Here is a 24971-nt window from a genome sequence, read left to right on the forward strand (position 1 = left end):
ATCTCTGAGCCAACATCTCAGTCCTAGAAGTACCTGACACTGGGTGATGCCTGAAAAAGATGGCTCCATCCTTCTGGAGAGGGGGTAACACAGCAACGCTGCAGGGGATGAGGGGTGGGGGGCCAGGGGATCACACAGGGGCCCGATAACAGCAGGAGGTGAATCGGAGGGGCGGCATATAGAAGAACCGATTCCCTTTATTTTCCTCCTGCAGCCGCTGAAAGGCTGCAGGAGGTAAATGGAGAGGAGCGGTTCTTATATATGCCACTCCTCCTATCCAGGTGTACATGGTACCACATGGGCCCTCTGGGGCATGGGGCCGGGTCGCAATTGTGACCCCTGCGACCCCTGTACATACACTCCAAATACAGAGCTGTGTTCCAGTAGCAGTACGGGGACTCCTCATCCCATTCTCGAAACACGGTGGTTCCCGGGGCTCTCCCGTTCCTCCAGGGAGCCTGAGACCACGTTAAATGGCCAGAACCTTTGAGCTAGCATCTCAGTCCTGGAAGTGGCTGACTCTGGGTGATGCCTGAAAAACATGGCACCATGCTTTTGGAGGGGAAAGCATAATCGGAGGGAATGCTGTGATCTCTTTGAGAGATAAGATATTACTGGAAGTGTTACACTTACACCCTTAATTAGCCTGCATGTTAAAAAATATATCTAGGAAGAGGGAATTTCATCCAACATCAAAACTGTAGAAGAGATGCTGCTCTGTTTGAGCTGCCTGCCCACTCATGTGCAGAAAAAAAACTGATCTGGGTCTCTTGTTGTAAATGATAGCATAAAAACCTGTTCACTGCATCAGAGCACCAACAGACAAGAGTTGGATCAGACATGATGGTCAGACCATTGATGTTCCTCTATAAACATGACCATGCAGGTTTGTTCTCATGGAGGGTGGAGGCACCCATGGCTCTGGTCTATCTTGAGGGAAGGATATGGGGGGTGGGGTAAGGGTATACACAAGACATTGGCCAGCAGGATTAATCCAGTCCCTGACAATCAACTTCCGACCCAAGAAGTCTCAGCCAGGGGATGTCATCTGGTTTTGGAAGGACAGGATGGATCTAGAAGTAATTAATATAGACTCTTTAAAAATAATCCAAGAATACACACCTGTTCATTGTATTCTGTGACCAGACCCATGCTGTTTGCCATTAGAAATCGAAAGAGCTCATCCTTGTCCAAGCCGAGGTCCTCGTCCAATTTATATTCATATTTCTCACCATCCTAAAAGAAGAAAGGATTTTATTTGTACAATATCAGCCAACCAAAATCTCCAAACAATCCAGTTTCTTACATGTACCTCCGGTGTAATCCAAGCAATACCAGACAGCAGATAAACCTAATAAATTTGAAACTAAAATTTTATTTTTTAAAATTTTTAAACTTTGCATGGAGTATGGAAGGGTTAGACCCCCTGTGAGTTTTATTTTGTGTGTGTCCCTGTAGAGGATTCCCCTCCCTATTTGTCCCAGTGACCATCTGAGTTGTCACCGGAACAGGAATAGAGGGGAAAATCCTCCAATGAGTGACGCCTGTCTAAGACCCCATACACACTATTAGATTTTCTGCAGATTTTTGTCTTCAGATTTACTAAAACCATCATAATATGAGGTCAAACCTCAAGAGTTTCAATTTGTATGCAATCAAGCAGGCCCTTCCACTACATGGTTTTGGTAAATCTGAAAACAAAAATCTGCAGAAAATCTAATAGTGTATATGGGGTCTTAGAGGGATCATAAAAAGAAAAAAAATGTAGAAAAAGATGGGGGGATATTTTTGGTATGTGAATCGACACTTAATATATAAATAAAAGCATTTCATTTTACATTCAGATATTTTCTTAACTAGAACCTTAAAGTTGTAGTAAACTATTTTACATCACTTGTGCCTACAGGTAAGCCTATATTAAGGCCTATACTGGGAATATCTCCTAAACTTTCACAGTTTAGGAGATATTCAGAGTCCATGCAGCCGACCACACCACTGGTACATGTGATCCGATCAGAAGTACGGGCTTACAGTGCGTAGTGTCTTCTGTCCCCCTGCCCCCCCCCATAGCAGTGTCCACTGCCCTGACCTAGGTGGTCTTCTAAAGTCCCATCAAAAGGGGGTATTTTTTCTTGGTTTGTCTAATCAGGGATGGGACCACCACACTTTTTCTGATATGGTGGAAGCCTCTCCTTTTTTCTATTGCAGCTCACAACTCAGCGTGGGATCAGGTCGGATCGGCTTCAAAAAAGGTATATATATATATATATATATATATATACTGATTTCTTCTTTACAGGACTAGATAGGTTAGTCTTAGATCACGGATGTCTGTAGATGCAGGGATTTTAGTGTTAGGGTGGACTTCTACTTTAATTGCACTGGATAACAGAGGAGACATCAGGGGTCTAATAGACCCCCGATGTCTCCATAGAGAGGACCTGTCACCTGCCCAATGCTATCATATTGGGGGATTGTTAGCTCCCTTATAATAGCAATAAAGTTAAATGAAAGAAAAAAAAATTAAAAGTTTAAAAAAAGTAATAAAATAAATAAAAATCATTTAAAAAATGTAAATGCGCCCCCATCTCCTGTGCACATACATGCAATTGCAAACACACGTGTAAGTCTGGAACACGTATGCAAACAGTGGTTGCACCACACCTGTAAGGTATTGCTGAAAACGAGTAAGAGCAATAATTCTAGGGCCATCATTCCCCGGTAAAGTATAAATATAGGCAAAACTTTTTTTTTCATTTTAAATAGGGGACAGTTATACCACCTATAAGGTTTATTTATGCCCTCTTTGTCCCATTGGGGAGATTTTCCTTCACTTCCTGTCCCATAGCCAAAACAGGAAGTGAGAGGAAATCCCTGCAAATTAAGGGAATCCCTTGGGGACCCCCAGGTCACCAGAACTAGTGTCCCCATAGGAGGATTTCCCCTCTATTACTTTTCTAGGGACAAATCCAAATTTGGGATTTTTATTAACTATGCCCCGTACACACCGTCGGATTTTCCAAAGGAAAATGTGTGATAGGACCTTGTTGTCGGAAATTCTGACTGTGTGTGTGCTCCATCACACATTTTCCATCGGAATTTCCGACCCACAAAGTTTGAGAGCAGGATATAAAATTTTCCGACAACAAAATCCGTTGTCGGAAATTCAGATCGTGTGTACACAAATCCGACGCACAAAGTGCCACGCATGCTCAGAATAAATTAAGAGACGAAAGCTATTGGCTACTGCCCTGTTTATAATCCCGACGTACGTGTTTTACGTCACCGCATTCAGAACGATCGGATTTTCCGACAACTTTGTGTGACCGTGTGTATGCAAGACAAGTTTGAGCCAACATCCGTCGGAAAAAATCCATGGATTTTGTTGTCGGAATTTCCGATCAATGTCCGACCGTGTGTACGGGGCATAACACTTTCAATGATAATGGTAAACAGAACAAATAGAGGGTGAATCTCCCTAATGGGGGGCAGACCGCAATAAAAACTGACAGGGGTTTTAATCCCGCTGCACTCTATCCAAAACTACAAAAAAGTTTTGCCTTTAGTTTTACTTTAACTCTACACTGATAACCTGTAAAGGCTTTTAAAGTGTCAACTATAAAAAAACATTTAGGTACCGTAGTTTTTGGCCATTTCATTGATACATGCAATTTTCAATCTTGACATGTTTGGTATCTTGTTATTTGACGCAACATCCTCTTTTACATTTTGTACTATATTGTAGTTGCATGCACTAAAATTATTTTAGTGTAGTTTTTCCGAAAAATTTTCTTTTATTAGACATAGTTACATAGTAGGTGAGGTTGAAAAAAGACACAAGTCCATCAAGTCCAACCTATGTGTGTGATTATATGTCAGTATTACATTGTATATCCCTGTATGTTGCGGTCGTTCAGGTGCTTATATAATAGTTTTTTGAAACTATCAATGCCCCCCGCTGAGACCACCGCCTGTGGAAGGGAATTCCACATCCTTGCCGCTCTTACAGTAAAGAACCCTCTACGTAGTTTAAGGTTAAACCTCTTTTCTAATTTTAATGAGTGGCCACGAGTCTTGTTAAACTCCCTTCCGCAAAAAAAGTTTTATCCCTATTGTGGGGTCACCAGTACAGTATTTGTATATTGAAATCATATCCCCTCTCAAGCGTCTCTTCTCCAGAGAGAATAAGTTCAGTGCTCGCAACCTTTCTTCATACCTAATACCCTCCAGACTCTTTATTAGCTTTGTTGCCCTTCTTTGTACTCGCTCCATTTCCAGTACATCCTTCCTGAGGACTGGTGCCCAGAACTGGACAGCATACTCCAGGTGCGGCCGGACCAGAGTCTTGTAGAGCGGGAGAATTATCGTTTTATGTCTGGAGTTGATCCCCTTTTAATGCATGCTAATATTCTGTTTGCTTTATTAGCAGCAGCTTGGCATTGCCTGCCATTGCTGAGCCTATCATCTACTAGGACCCCCAGGTCCTTTTCCATCCTAGATTCCCCCAGAGGTTCTCCCCCCAGTGTATAGATTGCATTCATATTTTTGCCATCCAAATGCATTATTTTACATTTTTCTACATTGAACCTCATGTGCCATGTAGTTGCCCACCCTATTAATTTGTTCAGATCTTCTTTCCACATCCTGCGGAGAAGTTATTGCCCTGCTTAGCTTAGTATCGTCTGCAAATACAGAGATTGAACTGTTTACCCCATCCTCCAGGTTGTTTATGAACAAATTAAATAGGATTGGTCCCAGCACAGAACCCTGGGAAACCCCACTACCCACCCCTGACCATTCTGAGTACTCCTAATTTATCACCACCCTCTGAACTCGCCCTTGTAGCCAGTTTTCAATCCATGTACTCACCCTATGGTCCATGCCAACGGACCTTATTTTGTACAGTAAACGTTTATAGGGAACTGTGTCAAATGCTTTTGCAAAATCCAGATATACCACGTCTACGGGCCTTCCTTTATCTAGATGGCAACTCACCTCCTCATAGAAGGTTAATAGATTGGTTTGGCAAGAAAGATTCTTCATTAATCCATGCTGATTACTGCTAATGATACTGTTCTCATTACTAAAATCTTGTATATAGTCCCTTATCATCCCCTCCAAGAGTTTACATACTATTTATGTTAGGCTAACTGGTCTGTAATTCCCAGCGATGTATTTTGGGTCCTTTTGAAATATTGGTGCTACATTGGCTTTTCTCCAATCACCTGGTACCATTCCAGTCAGTAAACGAGTGCAAAAATATCACATAACAATTTCAACAACCAAGTTGCCTCTGCTTACCAGAAAATATATAATGTTTGGTATTTTCTAAGTCATTTTCTAAGTGGACGGCACAGTGGTGCAGTGGGCGGCACAGTGGTGCAGTGGTTAGCACTCTCGCCTAGCAGTAAAAAGGGTCGCTGGTTCGAATCCCAACCACGACACTACCTGCCTGGAGTTTGCATGTTCTCCCTGTGCCTGCGTGGGTTTCCTCCGGGTACTCCGGTTTCCTCCCACACTCCAAAGACATGCTGGTAGGTTAATTGGCTTCCGTCCAAAATTGGCCCTAGTATATGAATGGGGACCTTGGATTGAGGGTAGGGACTGATGTGAGTGTGCGATGTACAGGGTTAGGGACAAGGGTCAGGGTTGTAGACACACACTCACTCAGGTTGAACTGGATGGACTGGTGTCTTTATTCAACCTTACTAACTATGTAACTATTTTCAAGCTGATTTTAACATGTGTGCAAAAATTAAAAAATTGCCTCGGATAGCAATTGGTTAAAGAAAACAGAGAATATTGTACCTTGGTGAAGAAGATGACAGTGTCTGCAGTGACCCCGTACTTCTGTAATAATTCTTCCTTATGTGTGATGGCAAAGGTGAAATCCTCAGCGGTGGTTGCAACTTCATAAAAGAGCTTCACATCGGCGTCTTCAGGGTCCTGGGGAGAAGCAGAATCCACTTCATGACATGCAGATCCACACAGATCGATTTCTTAAAGTTACTCCACAAGTAAATCTTTCTTAAAGTGGTTGTAAACCTCAGCCATGAAATATGAACAAAGCATAACCCTCTATAGTGTGAAGTAGCCTGAATCCAGAGCACTAACTGTAATCTCTCTCTGCTACTTCATTCCTCTGCTACCTGCATGAGTCACTTCTGAAAAGTTTTCTTGACACCAAGAGCTAAGGAGGTGACAGGGGAGGGACCTTCAGCACACAGCCTGTGATTGACAGCCTCAGCTCTGTTGCTGTGTGAAGGGGGGGGAGGGCTGTCCTTTCCCTCCAATCAGCTCACTGAGCTCTGCAGTGTGATATCAGCTCCCCACTCCCTGCTATCTATAAGCTCAGACAAGCTATATACTGTAAATTCTACACTTTGAATGGCTGTGGAGAAGAGAAGACTGCAAATAGACGGGTAAAATGTATGTAGGAGGATTTGTTTTATCTCTGTGTATCACCTGAGGCCAGTCATTTTACAGAGTATATGTAAGGGTTTATAAAGAGAAAAAACACATGTGGGAGAGACGGGGGCCCCCCGGATCCATTTACGGCTTTTACTGGCCAAAGAATTATTCCCTCTACTTTTCAGCGGTAAATATACTACCATTTTTAACCTTACAATGAGATTTATGATGACATGTTCTTAAATTTTGAAGATATTCAATGTATTTTATAGAACCAACTATCCCCCTGATGATGACCGTACACAGGTCGAAACGCGTCAGAGATTTATACCGTCAACAGCCCGGAAATGTATGACTGTATATAATTTTGTGTAAAAGATGTGTCAACTTTATATTGTGGAATATGTATTGTACTACTTGGCCAGCGCTCTATGTTGTAATGCCAATTGAATTATAACATTACAATTGTTCTTGGTTCAATAAAAGCACTTACTGGTTATACAAATTTTTTTTTTTTTTTTTTTATATTATTCTGGATTTCAAAATATTGCTGTCTAAAGCCCCACCGGGGAAACTGTCCATTTTTTACCATGTAAGGGTTTATAACCACTTTAAGAGAAATTGCATTACCACTGCCGACCCCCTCCTAAAAATGCTAGTGGCCTGGCTGTGTATGCGACCCTCCAATCTCGATACTTTCAAAGTCACTGATCTTAAACAAGCATGGAAATCAGAAATGTCAGATGTTCCTTTTCTGTAAACTTTGCCTGAAAGTATTCAAGGATGACCGCCAGGCAACAAGCATTTTTAGAATGAGAAACGGCACATTCTGGGTAGGTTTCTTGAAACTGGTCACTCCATCCAAAACTGACATGCCCAGGACGACCCACCTGGAAGAAGGCGATAACAGAATACTCATGAGACTTGATGAACTCCTCTGCCTCAGCGGCCGTTTCAATTGTAATGGTGGAGGACTCCATTCTCCTCAGCATCCATTTGATGATTCCGTCCGTGTCTCTTCGGCCTATGAGATGAAATCAAAAGTGAATGTCAATCCAGAAACACTCACCATTTGCTGCACTACTTATGCTGCTATGAGCCCCACCCACCACCTATCACTGCCCCCATTCTCAGAAATTTCAATTTTCAAAAGTTCCCAGGTGATGATATCACTGCAGTGTTAGATTACCTCCAAAGTCAATGCGACTGGTTCTGTTTCCATCCTTAAAGAATAGGATGGTGGGGTAGCCCTTGACTCCAAATTCATCGCCCAATTCTTTTTCCTCTGTAGCGTCCACTTTGGCAAGTCGGGCTTCTGATGTCTGATTCTTCAGGGCCTCCGCCGCCTGGCTGTACTTGGGGGCGAGTTCCTGGCAGTGGCCACACCATGGTGCATCTGAAATTGATAAGACATAGATGTTCACATATAGAAGCTTGGGGAGGCGCTCCTGCCCCTATAACAACACTGTACATTATGTCTCCAGATCCTGGGACACTGTCAACCGCCCCCATGGTTCTCAATTTGTCAGCCCATTTTCTGGGTAGGTGCGTCCAAATCACACTCACTTTATGAACGGGTCCTGCTCAGACTCAACCGCTAAATACACTATATTGTCAAAAATATTGGTACACCTGCCTTTACACGCACATGATTTTTAATGGCATCCCAGTCTTAGTCCGTAGGGTTCAATATTGAGTTGGCCCACCCTTTGCAGCTATAACAGCTTCAACTCTTCTGGGAAGGCTGTAAACAAGGTTTAGAAGGGTGTCTATGGGAATGTTTGACCATTCTTCCAGAAGAGCATTTGTGAGCTCAGGGACTGATGTTGGACGAGAAGGCCTGGCTCGCAGTCTCTGCTCTAATTCACCTCAAAGGTGTTCTATAAAGTTGAGGTAAGTACTCTGTGTAGGCCAGTCAAGTTCCTCCACCCCAAACTCGCTCATCCATGTCTTTATGGACCTTGCTTTGTGTACTGGGCCAAATCATGTGGTGGAGGGGGGATTATGGTGTGGGGTTGTTTTTCAGGGGTTGGGCTTGGCCCCTTAGTTCCAGTGAAGGAAACTCTAAATTCGTCACCATACCAAAATATTTTGAAAAATGTCATGCTCCCAACTTTGTGTGAACAGTTTGGGGACGGCCCCTTCCTGTTCCAACATGACTGAGCACCAGTGCACAAAGCAAGGTCCATAAAGACATGGATGAGCGAGTTTGGGGTGGAGGAACTTGACTGGCCTACACAGAGTCCTGACCTCAACCCGATAGAACACCTTTGGGATGAATAAGAGCAGAGACTGTGAGCCAGGCCTTCTTGTCCAACATCAGTGCCTAACCTGACAAATGCGCTTCTGGAAGAATGGTCAAACATTCCCATAGACACACTCCTAAACCTTGTGGACAGCCTTCCCAGAAGAGTTGAAGCTGTTATAGCTACAAAGGGCGGGCCAACTCAATATTGAACCCTGAGACTGGGATGCCATTAAAGTACATGTGTGTGTAAAGGCAGGTGTCACAATACTTTTGGTAATTAGTGTATTTTGTTCAGCTTGCATGAATGCTTCTAACATTTGTGCAGCAAATTTTTTAAAAATAGACCCCTAAGGTGCGAAGACTCCTTTAATTATTAATATGACCAGGAGCTAAAATGCAGGCAAAGGGTTAGATCTGAATGACCTAGTATATGATGGACGCAATATGAAGAGATCAGGGTGGATCCCAGTGACTCTAAAGCCAATTTAAGGTTAAGGAAATATCTCTCCACCCTTCCATGACAACTTTTTGTTCTAGTATTGGATTGACTTGGGAAGAGTCAGAAACCCTTGGTGTCTGGGTTCCCTCCCCACTGGGAAGATTTACCTTAACTTCCTGTCTTGGTGACCACATTAGAAGGGAAAGGGAAAGGAAATGTCTCCAACTGGGTCACAAACAGTAATAGCAATTTATTTCTACCAACAGCAGGAACACCACACATGATGGAGGTGTAAAATAATATTTTTCCTTCATTAAAATAGCAAGCAGGAACAGAATGTACTCCGACACGTTTCGCTCTAGATGGAACACTTTCTCAAAGCTGTCTGTTTTAATAAAGGAAGAATTTCATTTTGCATTGCAGTGTGCGGTGTTCCTGTTGTTGGCATAATTATTTGCTTAAGAGACAAGCCAAGCCAGCCCCAGGATGTGATTATGGAGTTGGCACACCATGTGAAAAGTGTACAATAATAATACGACAATAAAGCTTGCAACACTCCTCTAAAAACATGCTTTTATTGACCTTTGTGTTCTCTTCTCTGCTCACTTCCTGTGCAGGTGACCACACAGAAAGTGAAGGGAAATCTCTTAAACCGGGGTCACAGAAAGCATTTAATATCTGGCAGAGCTTGAGGGCCCATTCACATGTAAGTTCCCCATTTCATTGCAATAATGCGCACTCGTTATGGTACACGTTAACCTGCATCGCGTTAACCGGTTGCCGACCAGCGCATGACGATATACGTCGGCACAATGGCACGGCTGCGCAAATGGGCATACAGGTACGTCCCCTTTAAGACGTGGCATTGTGGGTGTGCGTGCGTGCCGCGGACTCGACGTCAGCCGGTGTCCCACAGTCGTGTCACGGAGCGGCAGAATGGGGAGATACCTATGTAAACAAGGCATTTCCCCGTTCTGTCTAGTGACATGACAGAGATCTACTGCTCCCTGTCATCAGGAGCAGTGATCACTGTCATGTCAGTGGTAGCCCCTCCCTCCCACAGTTAGAATCACTCCCTAGGACACACTTAACCCCTTGATCGCCCCCTAGTGTGTAACCCATTCCCTGCCAGTATCAATTATATAGTAATCAGTGCGTTTTTATAGCACTGAACTCTGTATAAATGACAATGGTCCCAAAATAGTGTCAAAAGTGTCCGATGTATCCGCCATAATGTCGCAGTCCCAATAAAAATCGCAGATTGCCACCATTACTAGTAAAAAAAAAAATAATAATAATAAAAATGCCATAAATCTATCCCCTATTTTGTAGACGCGATTTGCGCAAACCAATCAATATACGCTTATTGCTTTTCCAAAAAATAAGTAGAAGAATACATATCGGCCTAAACTGAGGAAAACATTTGTTTTATATATATTTTTTGGGGATATTTATTATAGCAAAAAGTAAAAAATATTGCTTTTTTTTCAAAATTGTTGCTCTTTTTTTTGTTTATAGCGCAAAAAATAAAAACCGCAGAGATGATCAAATACCACCAAAAGAAAGCTCTATTTGTGGAGAAAAAAAGGCTGTCAATTTTGTTTGGGTACAGCGTTGCACGACCGCGCAATTGTCAGCTATACCGAGACACTGCCGAATCGCAAAACATGCTCTGGTCAGGAGGGGGGTAAAATCTAGCGGGGCTGAAGTGATTAATGTGTTTCAGTTATGATTGAACATAGTGAGTGCCTTATGGTGTGTTCATTTATAAAAGGAGAAGGCCGGTAAATTACAAATTTACTAGCGCCTTCCACTGCTCTCCATCCTGAAACATCCCCCACAGTACCTGCGGGAGAGCAGAGGGGGTAAGCCAGCAGCACTACAGTGGGAGGCGCAACGCGGGGTGAAGCCTGGGCAGTAGGGGGAATCGGCACCACACAGAGTGATTAGGGTGTGCCCAGGCACACCCCCTGTGCACGCCCATGGGCCCTACCATTAACAATGAGTGACATCACACATGGAGCAAGTGAATTTCCATGACTTGTGGTAACAAGTGTTAAGAGGAAAGGATCGCCACTAATCCCGACCAGCCCAGGTAAATAAACGATAAAGTGCAGCATCAGTCTACACATCTCTACCAAACCATACACACTGATGCATTTCGCCCCCTGCCCACCAGGGCTTAGTCATAGGGTCCCTTTGACTGGAATACAATAGCCGTGTTGGTAGGGCGATGGACCCAAAGGTAGAAGAGAAAAGGGATTGAAATCCAAATTTTAGAGGCCGCTCTCTGTCAACCGGGTCCAAAGAACGTAGAATGGATGAGAGCACCACCAGATCTATTGTATTTCCAGTGTGTCTTTAATGTAGAGAAATCCAATGTGTTTCAGGGGTCAAAACTCTCCCTTCATCAGAGTGCTAAAGGAATCATTAAAGCAGAGTTCCACCTAAAAGTGGAACTTCCGCTCGTTGTACTCCTTCCCCCCTCAGGTGCCACATTTGGCACCTTTTGGGCGGGGGCAAGATACCTGTCTTTCACAGGTATCCTGTTCCACTTCCGAAACCTCAGCCGCGGGTATTTGCATCATCGAACGGGCTCCCTCCTCCTCCCTCCTCCTTCCCCGGCCGCCGGGCCAGTAGGACAGAGGAGCGGGCCTCGCTCATGCGCAGTAGGGTTCCCTGGTGTGAAGCTGAAAGGCTTCACTGCCGGGTTCCCTTACACGCAATGGCGGCGGCAGCACCCGACAGTGATACAAACATCAGCTGCGGTGCTGACATCACTGGACTCCAGGACAGGTAAGTGTCCGATTATTAAAAGTCAGCAGCTACAGTATGTGCAGCTGCTGGCTTTTAATTTTTGCAGCAGAGGGCGGACCTCCGCTTTAACTAAAATGGAATAATTAAAATAAAAAATGCAATAATACTGAGGATGGAACAATGTATACTCTTATAAGAAGGTTCTTCAAAGAAACTTTTTGAAGAACCCTTGTATATTCCACAATAAATCAATTCATCTTGTGCAAATAATTACAACCAAACAAATACCCATCAAATAAATGCCTACGTGCAAACACGAAATTGTGCAAATTATTATCAAAATAAAGTGGCTTCAACATTCTCGAAAGAGCCACGCACTGTGCAAGGATTAATATTTAAAGTGACAAAATACTGTGCGTTCTTTCTAAAAAAAAATTAAATAAATCGTTCTCCGTATGCAAATTAAGTTCCACTTCTCTTCACCAATCTGCAAAGTGCTCCAAATAAAGTGCCAAAGTACTCACTTCCCCATAAGCCAGAAAACTTACCAAAATTACAGGACCTTTTGATATTTAAAAGGTCTGTAAATGCTTAAGATATACAGTATCTCACAAAAGTGAGTACATCCCTCACATATTTTATTATATCTTTTCATGCGAATACTGAAGAAATGACACTTTTCTACAATGTAAAGTAGTGAGTGTACAGCTTGTATAACAGTGTAAATTTGCTGTCCCCTCAAAATAATTCAACACACAGCCATTAATGTCTAAACCGCTGGCAACAAAATTGGGCCCAATAAGCCATTTTCCCTCCCCAGTGTCAGGTGACTCGTTAGTGTTACAAGGTCTCAGGTGTGAATGGGGAGCAGGTGTGTTAAATTTGGTGTTTTCGCTCTCACATACTGGTCACTGGAAGTTCAACATGGCACCTCACGGCAAAGAACCCTCTGAGGATCTGAAAAAAATTATTGTTGCTCTACATAAAGATGGCCTAGTCTATAAGAAGATTACCAAGACCCTGAAACTGAGCTGCAGCACGGTGGCCAAGACCATACAGTGGTTTACCAGGACAGGTTCCACTCAGAACAGGCCTCGCCATGGTCCACCAAAGAAGTTGAGTGCACGTGCTCAGCGTCATATCCAGAGGTTGTCTTTGGGAAATAGACGTATGCATAGGTGTGCGTAGCCTATTGCATTAGGGTGTGCACCCCAAAGCTCAAACACTAATGCCTTTCTTTGTAGCCTCAGCTGCACAGGACAGTGATTGAATGGGAAGTACTGAGCGGCTTCCTGTTCATTCACAAACTGAAGCATAGTAAACACAGTTTATTATGCTTTGGTTATGAATGGACACAGTGAGTGAGTGTGTTCACTGTGTTCATTTAAAAAAGGAAGGGATCGATAAATTACATATTTACTAGCCCCTTAGCCCCATCCTGAAATTCACCCTACAGCAGCCGGGGGGAAAGGCGAGGAGGGAAGCCAGCAGCACTGTGGGGTGGGAGGGGGCAATAAGGTGGGGGAAGCCTGGACAGTAGGGGTAATTGGCACCACACATAGTGATTAGGGTGTGCCCAGGCACACCTGGCACACTCCCTGCGCACGCCTATGGACGTATGACTGCTGCCAGCATTGTTGCATAGGTTGAAGGGGTGGGGGGGTCAGCCTGTCAGTGCTCAGACCATACGCCGCACACTGCATCAAATTGGTCTGCATGGCTGTCATCCCAGAAGGAAGCCTCTTCTAAAGATGAAGCTCAAGAAAGCCCGCAAACAGTTTGCTGAAGACAAGGAGACTAAGGACATGGATTACTGGAACCATGTCCTGTGGTCTGATGAGACCAAGATAAACTTATTTGGTTCAGATGGTGTCAAGCGTGTGTGGCGGAAACCATGTGAGGAGTACAAAGTCAAGTGTGTCTTGCCTACAGTCAAGCATGGTGGTGGGAGTGTCATGGTCTGGGGCTGCATGAGTGCTGCTGGCTCTGGGGAGCTACAGATCATTGAGGGAACCATGAATGCCAACATGTACTGTGACATACTGAAGCAGAGCAGGATCCCCTCCCTTCATAGACTGGGCCACAGGGCAGTATTCCAACATAATAACGACCCCAAACACACCTCCAAGACGACCACTGCCTTGCTAAAGAAGCTGAGGGTAAAGGTGATGGACTGGCCAAGCATGTCTCCTGACCTAAACCCTATTGAGCATCTGTGGGGCATCCTCAACTGGAAGGTGGAGGAGCGCAAGGTCTCTAACTTCCACCAGCTCCGTGATGTCGTCATGGAGGAGTGGAAGAGGACTCCGTGAAGCTCTGGTGAACTTCATGCCCAAGAGGGTTAAGGCAGTGCTGGAAAATAATAGTGGCTGCACAAAATATTGACACTTTGGGCCCAATTTGGACATTTTCACTTAGGGGTGTACTCACTTTTGTTGCCAGCAGTTTAGACATTAATGGCTGTGTGTTGAGTTATTTTGCAGGGACAGCAAATTTACACTGTTATACAAGCTGTGCACTCACTACTTTACATTGTAGCAAAGTGTCATTTCTTCAGTGTTGTCACATGAAAAGATATAATAAAATATTTACAAAAAAGTTAGGGCTGTACTCACTTTTGTGAGATAATGTATATTATGCTATCCACCTGCAGAAAGATAGGGAGTATATGAGCACTGCCTCCTGAAGACGTCAACATGGACAAAACGCATTGGGGCATGGTTCACCACAGATGACATCAGTACCGGTATCGGACTTCCAGTTTCCGGTTCAGTGGAGCGCATTTACCCATTTACTTATCCATCATGCCATACCATCAGGGAGGTGTGTGATTGGCCCCAAATTTATTCTGCAGTAGGTAGGGGCGTTGCTAGTTCTACAAAAGAGAGCCCCACTTACATCAGGGTCCCTAGAGAGCCCCCCACTTACATTAGGATCCCCAGAGCCCCCCTCAATACATTAGGGCCCCCATGGTATTGGCGCTTCAATCATCATGGCACCATGGTTGGTATGGTGTCAGGAAGATTGAGGCGCATTACTTCTATTATTACATTGTAATATAAAATAAAATAGTTCAAGTCACCATAATGCAGAATCAGTGGGAGCCCTGAGCGTGTCAATTGCCACCGTCAAATGCCACCAGATTCAGCTTGTCACTTACCACCAGATGCAGCTTGTCATTTGCAACATCACCTGCCACCAGATGCAGCTTGTCACTTGCCACAAGATGTGGATTGTCACTTACCACAAGATGCAGATTGTCACTTGCCACAAGATGCGGATTGTCACTTACCACAAGATTTGGTTTGACACTTGTCAGTGATTGTCTCCCTGGTGTCCCAGAGTGAGGGCGGGCAGTGAGAGATGATGTAATCTCTCTGCTTCCCATGGCTGCACAGTGAGGGCGGAATTGCAGTGATGCAGGGCAGGCGGTGAGAGATGATGTCATCTCCCTGCTCGCCCGTCTGCTCACTTGATTGGCCACCCGCTCACTGTCCTGCCCATCACCCATGGGGCCCACTCACCGTCCTGCACACCCGCTACTTTCTCAGGGGGGCATTGACCCGTTGCCCCCCCCCCGGATCCGCCCCTGTAAGAGACATGGGGCTATGGGCCCCAGATTCAGGGCTATAGCCCCAGAAGCCAGCCCCTAGCAACGCCACTGGCAGCAGGACAACGACCCCAAACATACAGCCAATGTCATTAAGAACTACAAGGTAGTCCAGGAAGTAATAGTTCACCCCCACCCCCAGAGCCCCGATCTCATCATGGAATCTGTCTGGGATTACATGAAGAGACAGAAGGATTTGAGGCAACCTACATCTACAGAAGATCTGTGGTTAGTTCTCCAAGATGTTTGGAACAACCTACCTGCCGAGTTCCTTCAAAAACTGTGTGCAAGTGTACCTAACAGAACTGATGCTGTTTTGAAGGCAAAGAGGGTCACACCAAATATTGATTCAGTTTGGATTTCTCTTCTGTTCGCTCACTTTGCATTTTGTAATTTGATTAAAAAAAAAACTATTAACACTTCTTTTTCTGAAAAAAGTTCCTAATTTACAGCATTTTTATACTTGCCTAAAACTTTTGCACAGTACTGTCCATACAACCTCATTGTACTTTTAGTAGGGGAGGTTGGAGGAAAGAAACAATTTGATGGCTGTTAAGGACAAAAGTCACTTTTTTTATATACCTGAATCCAGGTGCAGGAAATCTTTATAATTACATTGGTCGTCAGTGTGAAGAATGATTCTTACATTGGTGGTCAGTGGGAAGAATGCCCCCTACATTGGTGGTCAGTGAGAAGATTGCCCCTTACATTGGTGATCAGTGGGAAGAATGTTCCTTACATTGGTGGTCAGTGGGAAGAATATTCCTTACATTGGTGGTCAGTGGGAAGAATGTTCCTTACATTGGTGATCATTGGGAAGAATGTTCCTTACATTGGTGATCAGTGGGAAGAATATTCCTTACATTGGTGATCAGTGGGAAGAATGCTCCTTATATTGGTGGTCAGTGAGAAGAATGCTCCTTACATTGGTGGTCAGTGGGAAGAATGCTCCTTACATTGGTGATCAGTGGGAAGAATGTTCCTTACATTGGTGATCAGTGGGAAGAATGCTCCTTACATTGGTGGTCAGTGGGAAGAATGCTCCTTACATTGGTGGTCAGTGGGAAGAATGCTCCTTACATTGGTGATCAGTGGGAAGAATGTTCCTTACATTGGTGATCAGTGGGAAGAATGCTTCTTACATTGGTGATCAGTGAGAAGAATGCCCCTTACATTGGTGATCAGTGAGAAGAATGTTCCTTACATTGGTGGTCATTGAGAAGATTGCCCCTTACATTGGTGATCAGTGGGAAGAATATTCCTTACATTGGTGATCAGTGGGAAGAATATTCCTTACATTGGTGATCAGTGGGAAGAATGTTCCTTACATTGGTGATCAGTGGGAAGAATGTTCCTTACATTGGTGATCAGTGAGAAGATTGCCCCTTACATTGGTGATCAGTGGGAAGAATGCTCCTTACATTGGTGGTCAGTGGGAAGAATGTTCCTTACATTGGTGGTCAGTGAGAAGAATGTTCCTTACATTGGTGATCAGTGAGAAGATTGCCCCTTACATTGGAGGTCAGTGGGAAGAATGTTCCTTACATTGGTGGTCAGTGAGAAGAATGTTCCTTACATTGGTGATCAGTGAGAAGAATGTTCCTTATATTGGTGGTCAGTGAAAAGAATGCTCCTTACATTGGTGGTCAGTGGGAAGAATGCTCCTTACATTGGTGGTCAGTAGGGAAAATGCTGCCCTTACACTGATGGTCAGAATACCCCAATACAGACAGTTAAAAAAAGATCATTGGTGTCATGCTGCTGGCTCCTTTAAGTGACATTGGCCCATAATCTATGCAGACACCATCAGATGGGAGGTCAATCAAGCACAGGTCAAAGAACCCCTACAAACATGTAAAGAAACAAAACCCAGGCTGAGAATGGTTGTTCTCAAGGCTGTCAGAGCTTTAGAAACTTATAGAGAATTCTACAAGCGAAACCCTATGAATGCCGATGTTATGTCACTGCTGGGAAAATGTACACCTGAGGTTGGGGGGTTGGGGCCGGGAATTGGCCTTCATAGAATGTCGCTCACCTGTCAGCTTCCCACAGAATCAATGAAAGGCTCATTTCCCCACCCCATAAAAAGATTTGATATTTTTTTTAAACTTTACCTAAAGAGGAAGTCTTTCTAAAGATGCCTGGATACATAATTTTAAGCTCTATCATGCATTTATAGGGAATATCATTCTACCTCCATAATATGAACTGCACAAATACATGAATGTTACATGTCAGCCTTATGTATTTATGTCTGTAATATATTTGGACATTGATCTCATGCATTTTTTGTACTATGAAATGTTTAATAAATTATTACTTTTTACTCTGTTCAATGTTCTCTCAAGTGTCATAAGTGTTAGAGGCTGCCATTAAGAAAATGCTGGTTGCTTTTTTGCTTGCATCAACCATCCAATCATGTGCAAGCAAAACTTTTTTTTTTTTTCTCCTTGCACGTGATTTGGTATTTTTAAAGTGGTTTTACCCTTTGTTCCACTTCATTTACCAACCTAAAGATAAATTATACAGTTGTCTTGTTCAATTTCCTTTAGATTTACCTTCAACTATGTAGAGAGGGCCTGCCTGATTGCATACAAATTGAAAGTGTTTAGGTTTGACCTCATATTATATAGTTTTGGAAAATCTAAAGGAAAATTGTATAATGTATGGACAGCCTAAGTGATTTTACTCTTCAAAGTGAATTTTTACTTAGTGAATCAGGTAAAGTTGTGTTGACTTCAATTGTCCAATAATGTGCAAGCAAAATTAAAGGGTAAAATCACTGGAAATACCCAATCATGTGCAAGCAAAATAAAACATGGATTTTTTTTCTTGCACATGACTGAAGTCAGAACAACTTCACCTCATTCACTAGGTAAATATTCACTTTGCAAATAGAAAAATCACTCAGCTTAGCAAAGGAGGTGAAGTAGTGGAGACTTCAGTTATCCAATCATGTGCAAGTGAAAAAAAAAAAAAACAGGATTTTTGCTTGCACTTGATTGGATGGTTGAAGTCAACACAACTTCACCTCGTTCACTATGCGAAGTGTTTTTTTCTCTTTGCAAAGTGAATTTGTACTTAGGCCTCTTTCACACTGAGGCGCTTGTAAACTGCCATTAACACACTGAGCACTTTTGAAGAGCTTTTCAGGCGCTTTTGAAGAGCTTTCCATTCATTTCAATGGAGAGGGGCGGGTTTTCACCACCCTGCCAGCGCACTGCCCCAATGTGAAAGCATTCATTGATTTTAATTAAAATAGGTTTTCCTGAGCTTTTCAGACGCTTTTTTTTTAGCGTGAAAGCGTCTCAGTGTGAAAGGGGTCTTAGCTTAGTGAATAAGGTAAAGTTATGCTGACTTCAATTGTCCAATCATATGCAAGCAAAAAAAAAAAAAAATAGATTTTTTCTTGCAATTCATGGTGCAAGCATACTTGATTTGATTGTAGCCGTATTAGTGCAATTGTGACAGAGAAAATTGAGTACTGTCCTTGATACTTTTTTTATTTGCACTAACATACAATTTTTCAGGACAAGCTTTCAGGGTATGTCCCCTTCTTCAAGGTCCAAGCAGTACTGATTCACAAATTTTTAAGCAGAATGTTAAAGAAGAAGAAAAAAAAAAAAAAGAGAAAACCAAACACATACAAATCAATGGTAATAAAGATAGCAGCAGAGTTAGACAGAGGGAGAGCTAGGGGGGAATGCAGGGGGGATACTAATCACAGAGCGGTCGTAAAACTTTAGCATAATGTGTAAGGAAACCAATATCTAAATTCAGGCCATTATTCTTCGTGTCAAAAAGAAGTATCATTCTTAGTTCAAACGTTTTCCTTTCCTGGATAGTTCTGAAATTCCCTTTAAGAACTAAGACATTGACAAAAACGCATTTAAAAAAAAAAAAGTATGCACATGATTGGGTATTATCAAAGTCTTTTTATCCTTTGTTCCACCCCATTCATTGAGCTAAGTGATTTTTCTTATGATGTTTTGATGTTTGTGATGTGATGTTTTAATTATGGAGGAATAAAGGGTAAAATCAATGGAAATACCCAATCATGCGCAAACAAAATAGAAAAAAAAATGGATTTTTGCTTGCACACGATTGGAGGATCCAAATTAGCACATCTTAACATCATTCACTAAGTGAAGTAAAAATTCACTTTGCAAAGAGAAAAATCACTTAGCTAAGTGAAGGAAGAGAAGTAGTGGTAACTTCAGTTAGCATGTGCAAGCAAAAAAGAAACATAAAAAAAACTCCCAAAAAAACTAAAATTTTTTTCTCTTGCACATGATTGGGTAATTGAAGTCACAAATTCACTAAGCTAGGTGTTTTTTTCCATTTGCAAAGTAAATTTTTTTTACTTCACATAGTGAATAAGGTGAAGTCAAGCTGATTTCAACTATCCAATTATGTGCAAGCAAAAATCCAGTTCTTTTTTTCTTTCTTGCATGATTGGGTATCCTTTACATTCACCAACGTAAATGAAAATTCACTTTGAAAGCGAACATGCTTTACTCTTTTAGTAAATCAATCTCACTATATGGACAAGGGGACCTGGGGAGAAATATTTTGGAGCTTTGTGTAGTAAGGCAGAGGAAAGTTGGTTAACCTATAGAGACAAAATAGACTCCAAAGCTTCTTTGGTTTGACAATAGTACAACTTCATGCACATGGGCATGCAGCACACAGAGTCTGCGTAATAACTCTCCCGGGACCCGCTGCCACCTTGTACAGATGCCTACTGAGATGAATTAGAAGATGTGAGGGTATACTAAAGTATCTGGACAGACATATGGTCCAGATGGACATTATCTATGCATTTATGCACATGCATGTCTTTATGCCACCTCCTCATCATATGCATCTCAATGGGCAGCTGTACGCAGCGGGAGTGCGTCCCAGGACATCGACTCGCAGGCTCTGTACGAAGCCTAAACCAGGAATCTAGTTGCCATTCAGGTAGGTGTTTTTTCCATTTGCAAAGTACATTTTTTACTTCACATAGTGAATTTCAGAAATTTGGTAATGAAATACAGAAGATGCAAGTAGCATGAAGGATTATAAGGAAAGATGACTTCTTGATACTTACAAAATTCAACTAAAAGATACTTGTAGGTCTGCAGAGCATTGTTGAAGTTCTTGGCATTCAGGACCAGGACATTGTCCTCTTCTAGAATGTCATCACTCTTTTCCTCGCTAGACGTCTCAGAGGACTCCGCAGAAGTGTCATTTTTTGAGTCTTCAGCTATAACATAGCAGAAGGAGAAAAGGCCGAGCAGTAGAAGGTGGACCAACCTCATAGTGAGAGGAGGAAGAGTAGGGTCAGTCTGGAGAACTGGTAGAAGCCTCAGAGGAGGGAGGTAAACACGGGGGCAGCAGATAAAGGCTCGAGCCTGTGACGCTGACCTCGTCGGCACTCGTGGAAATTTGCTACTGGCTTTGGGAACACACATTATGGTTTGTTTAAATATTTACCTGGACCTATCAAACTCCGAGACTGCAGATGCCAAATCTTGAAGGGCAAAGTGAGTAAATGCTTAGTTATTCAACCACACAAAACATTCTACTACAACCTGAGCTACAATGAAAACCTGTTAATTTTATCCTGTAATCCCATTCGAGGATTCCTGATCAGCAATACATGGTCGGATTATGATTTTATAGATGACTGGTCATGACCGGGTGGGCATGGAAGGAATCTAGATCTTAAAGTAGAACTAAAAGAATTTTTGTTTTTTTATAGTTTTGGATAATGTGGATAAAGTGGAGAGGAATTAGAACCTGTCAGGTTTCTATTGCTGCCTGTGCCCCCATTAGGAAGATTTACCCTATTTGTCCTGGTGACCATTATCACCAAAAGTGAAAGAATATCCCAAATTTTAGATTGTCTCCAGAACAGGAAATATTCTGATGGGGACGCTAGTTTTGGTGACAACCTGGGATTCCCTCACCTTGAAGGGATTTTTTTTCTCACTTCCCGGGAAACAGGAAGTGAAGGACACAGATATAAAAAAAAAAAAAAAAAAAAAACTGATTATAAGTTATAGTAGTTATAAACAGATGCAGATAATACAGTGCCTTGCAAAAGTATTCACCCCCCTTGGCATTTTTCATGTTTTGTTGCCTCACAACCTAGAATTAACATGGATTGTTTGAGGATTTGCATCATTTAATTTACAGAACATGCCCAAAACTTTGAAGATTTTTTTTTTTTTTATTGTGAAGCAAACAACAAATAGGACAAAATAACAGAAAAAGTCAATGTGCATAACTATTCACACCCCTAAAGTCAATACTTTGTAGAGCCACCTTTTGCAGCTATCACAGCTCCAAGCCGCTTTGGATAAGTCTCTATGAGCTTGCCACATCTTACCACTGGGATTTTTGCCCATTCCTCCTTGCAAAACTGCTCCAGCTCCTTCAAGTTGGATGGTCTGACCACAGATTTTCTATTGGATTGAGGTTTGGGCTTTGACTAGGCCATTCCAATACATTTACATATTTCCCCTTAAACCACACTTAAAGTGTTGCTTTAGTAGTGTGTTTCGGGTCATTGTCCTGCTGGAAGGTGAACCTCCACCCTAGCCTCGAATCACACAGAGTGGTACAGGTTTTGCTCAAGAATATCCCTGTATTTAGCACCATCCATCTTTCCTTCAACTCTGACCTGTTTCCCAGTCCTGACTGTTGAAAAACATCCCCACAGCATGATGCTGCTACCATGTTTCACCGTGGGGATGGTGTTCTTTGGGTGATGTGATGTGTTGGTTTTGTGCCAGACATAGCGTTTTCTTTGATGGCCAAAAAGTTCAATTTTAGTCTCATCAGACCAGAGCACCTTCCTCCATACATTTTGGGAGTCTCCCACATGCCTTTTCGCAAACTCAAAACGCGCCATGTTGTTTTTGATGAAAGTAATGGTTTTCTTCTGGCCACTCTGCCATAAAGCCAACTCTATGGAGCGTACGGCTTATTGTCGTCCTATGTACAGATACTCCAGTCTCTGCTGTGGAACTCTGCAACTCCTCCAGGGTTACTTTAGGTCTCTGTATTGCCTCTCTGATTAATGCCCTCCTTGCCTGGTCCGTGAGTTTTGGTGTGCGGCCGTCTCTTTGCAGGTTTGCTGTTGTGCCATGTTCTTTCCATTTGGTTATGATAGATTTGATGGTGCTCCTAGGGATCATCAAAGATTTGGATATCTTTTTTTATAACCTAACCCTGACTTGTACTTCTGAACAACATTGTCCCTTACATGTTTGGAGAGTTCCTTGGTCTTCATGGCAGTGTTTGGTTAGTGGTGCCTCTTACTTAGGTGTTGCAGCCTCTGGGGCCTTTCAAAAAGGTGTGTATATGTAATGACAGATCATGTGACACTTAGATTGCACACAGGTGGACATCATTTCACTAATGATGTGACTTCTGAAGGTAATTGGTTGCACCAGAGCTTTTTATGGGCTTCATAACAAAGGGGGTGAATACATACGCACATGCCAATTATCAGTTTTTTATTTCTGAAAAATAGTTTTATGTATATATTTTTCTAATTTTACTTCACCAACAAACTATTGTGTTCTGATCCATCACATATAATTCAGATAAAAAAAAACAAAACATTGAACTAAAGGCTGTAATGTAACAAAATAGGTAAAAAGCCAGGGGGGGTGAATACTTTTGCAAGGCACTGTATAGGTAAACACAACATTTTTTTTACGAATATTAAAACATATAGCAATTTATAAAATAAGTGCCATATACATATTTCTGATTATTGATACTACATTTAACTGTTATCTATAAAGATAATTATTTGGGGAGAGCGATTACGCAGACTTTGCAATGCTTTATGCCCATGTGCTTGAAGTTGTACTATTGTCAAACCAAAGATTTGTATTCTATTTGGTCTCTATAGGTTAACCATTTTTGCTTTGCTTTAACTAAACTAAGCTCCAAAATATTTCCCTCTAAGTCCCCTTGTCCATATAGTGAGTTTAATTTACTAAAAGAGTGTTTACTACTACTACTTTGGTGAGCGTAAAAGATACCCAATCATCCAAGAAAAAAAAAAAAAAAACAGGATTTTTACTTGCACGTGATTAGATCATTGAATTTAGCACAACGTCACCTCATTCACCAAGTTGAATAAAAAAAAACAAACAAAAAAAAAATGCCTAGCTTAGTGAAGTTGTGTTGACTTTAATCATCCAGTCGTGGAAGTAAAAATCCGGTCACCAATCCTTCACTAAGCGAAGTAATTTTTCACTTTGCATAGGTGCGCATGATCTGGTATTTGCAATGATTTTACCTTTTATTACACGATAATTCTCTCTATAAATAACCGTTGAATGTAGTATCAAGTGGCACGAGTCCTGAGGAAGCAACTTGTTAGCGAAATGCGTTGATACGTTAATTATAATCATCTCCATAGATAACTATTGAAAGTAACAAAGGAGGGGAACACACTACTGTGATATATCACTGGGTTAAGAATTCACACTTAAATTGGACAGAGCACTTTATCTAAAGAAACTTTAAGGGCCAGTTCACACCGCATGCAGTCCAGTGTGTTTTTTTTCTGCATCAAAAAGCATGGAAAGTAGGTTATATGGTTTCCAATGGCATAGTTCACACCAGCGCAGTCAGTTCCAGGGCTTTCCAGTTCCAGAAAAAAAAAGTAGAACATGCTGCATTTTTCCTGCACTGGAATGCAGTAAAACATATCAAAAAACGCACTGGAACACATCAAAACCAGACACCAGACACCAGTACAGTGAAAAAAAAAAAAAAAAAAAGCATCTGAAATGCATCCGGAAACGCGCCAAAAATGCACATGCAGAAATGCATCTGGAATGGATCTGGAGTGCGTTTTTCTAGTGTGAACCAGCCCTTAAGATATGCATGGACTATATGAATTGAGATTTACACTGCATATCTAGATAGATTTTTAATCTTTATTGTTTAAATATGGATTTTTTTAACACTTTATGAATTGTTTTGATGAATTTACACATGTATCACAATAAGAAAGGAGGTTAACATTTAGGTTTACACATTAAATAGGTGGATAGAGGCAGCACTGTAGTACTCTGGATCAAAACCTTTGAAAGTAGTATCAAGTGGCAGGCATCCTGAGGAAGTGACTTGTTTACGAAACACGTTCATCCATTTTTTCGCCCATTGATAGTCACTACTGTGGAAATATGTCTATGGTACTCATTTTATAATATGCCATGTGTTTTAATATTTATAAATAAAAAATGTTGTTTTACATATAAGGTTTGCACTCTTTGGTGGCACACCTAAAATCCCATTGTATTCCTCTCTCCCCTCCCACCATTCTGGATGAGTTGTGGGTGGGAGATTTTTGGTTGATTTGAGTAGGGACAGTTCCCCCATTGAGCTAAGGTGTTTATGTTTTAAGGGCTCCACCAATAACATTTTTTCTATAACACTCTTATGCTATAAAAAAAAAAAAAGTGAAAAAAAAAAATAAATGTGAAAAAAAA

At 42.1% G+C, this 24971-nt stretch overlaps 1 protein-coding gene across 1 annotated transcript in view; it reads right to left on the bottom strand.

Moving 5' to 3' along the window:
• Window positions 1-20923, bottom strand: part of PDIA2 (protein disulfide isomerase family A member 2) — a 46075-nt gene extending 25152 nt beyond the window's left edge. Inside the window, exons 1-5 of the mRNA XM_073636322.1 lie at window positions 20558-20923; window positions 7601-7807; window positions 7302-7435; window positions 5809-5946; window positions 1123-1236 (exon numbers count right to left, since the gene is read on the bottom strand). Coding sequence (XP_073492423.1) covers window positions 1123-1236; window positions 5809-5946; window positions 7302-7435; window positions 7601-7807; window positions 20558-20921 — 957 coding nt within the window. The 5' untranslated portion in view covers window positions 20922-20923. The remainder of the gene's footprint in view (window positions 1-1122; window positions 1237-5808; window positions 5947-7301; window positions 7436-7600; window positions 7808-20557) is intronic.
• Between the last annotated feature and the right edge of the window lie 4048 nt (window positions 20924-24971).

The sequence above is a fragment of the Aquarana catesbeiana genome, linkage group LG06 (genome assembly GCF_042186555.1).
Source record: "Aquarana catesbeiana isolate 2022-GZ linkage group LG06, ASM4218655v1, whole genome shotgun sequence".
Classification (NCBI taxonomy): domain Eukaryota; kingdom Metazoa; phylum Chordata; class Amphibia; order Anura; family Ranidae; genus Aquarana; species Aquarana catesbeiana.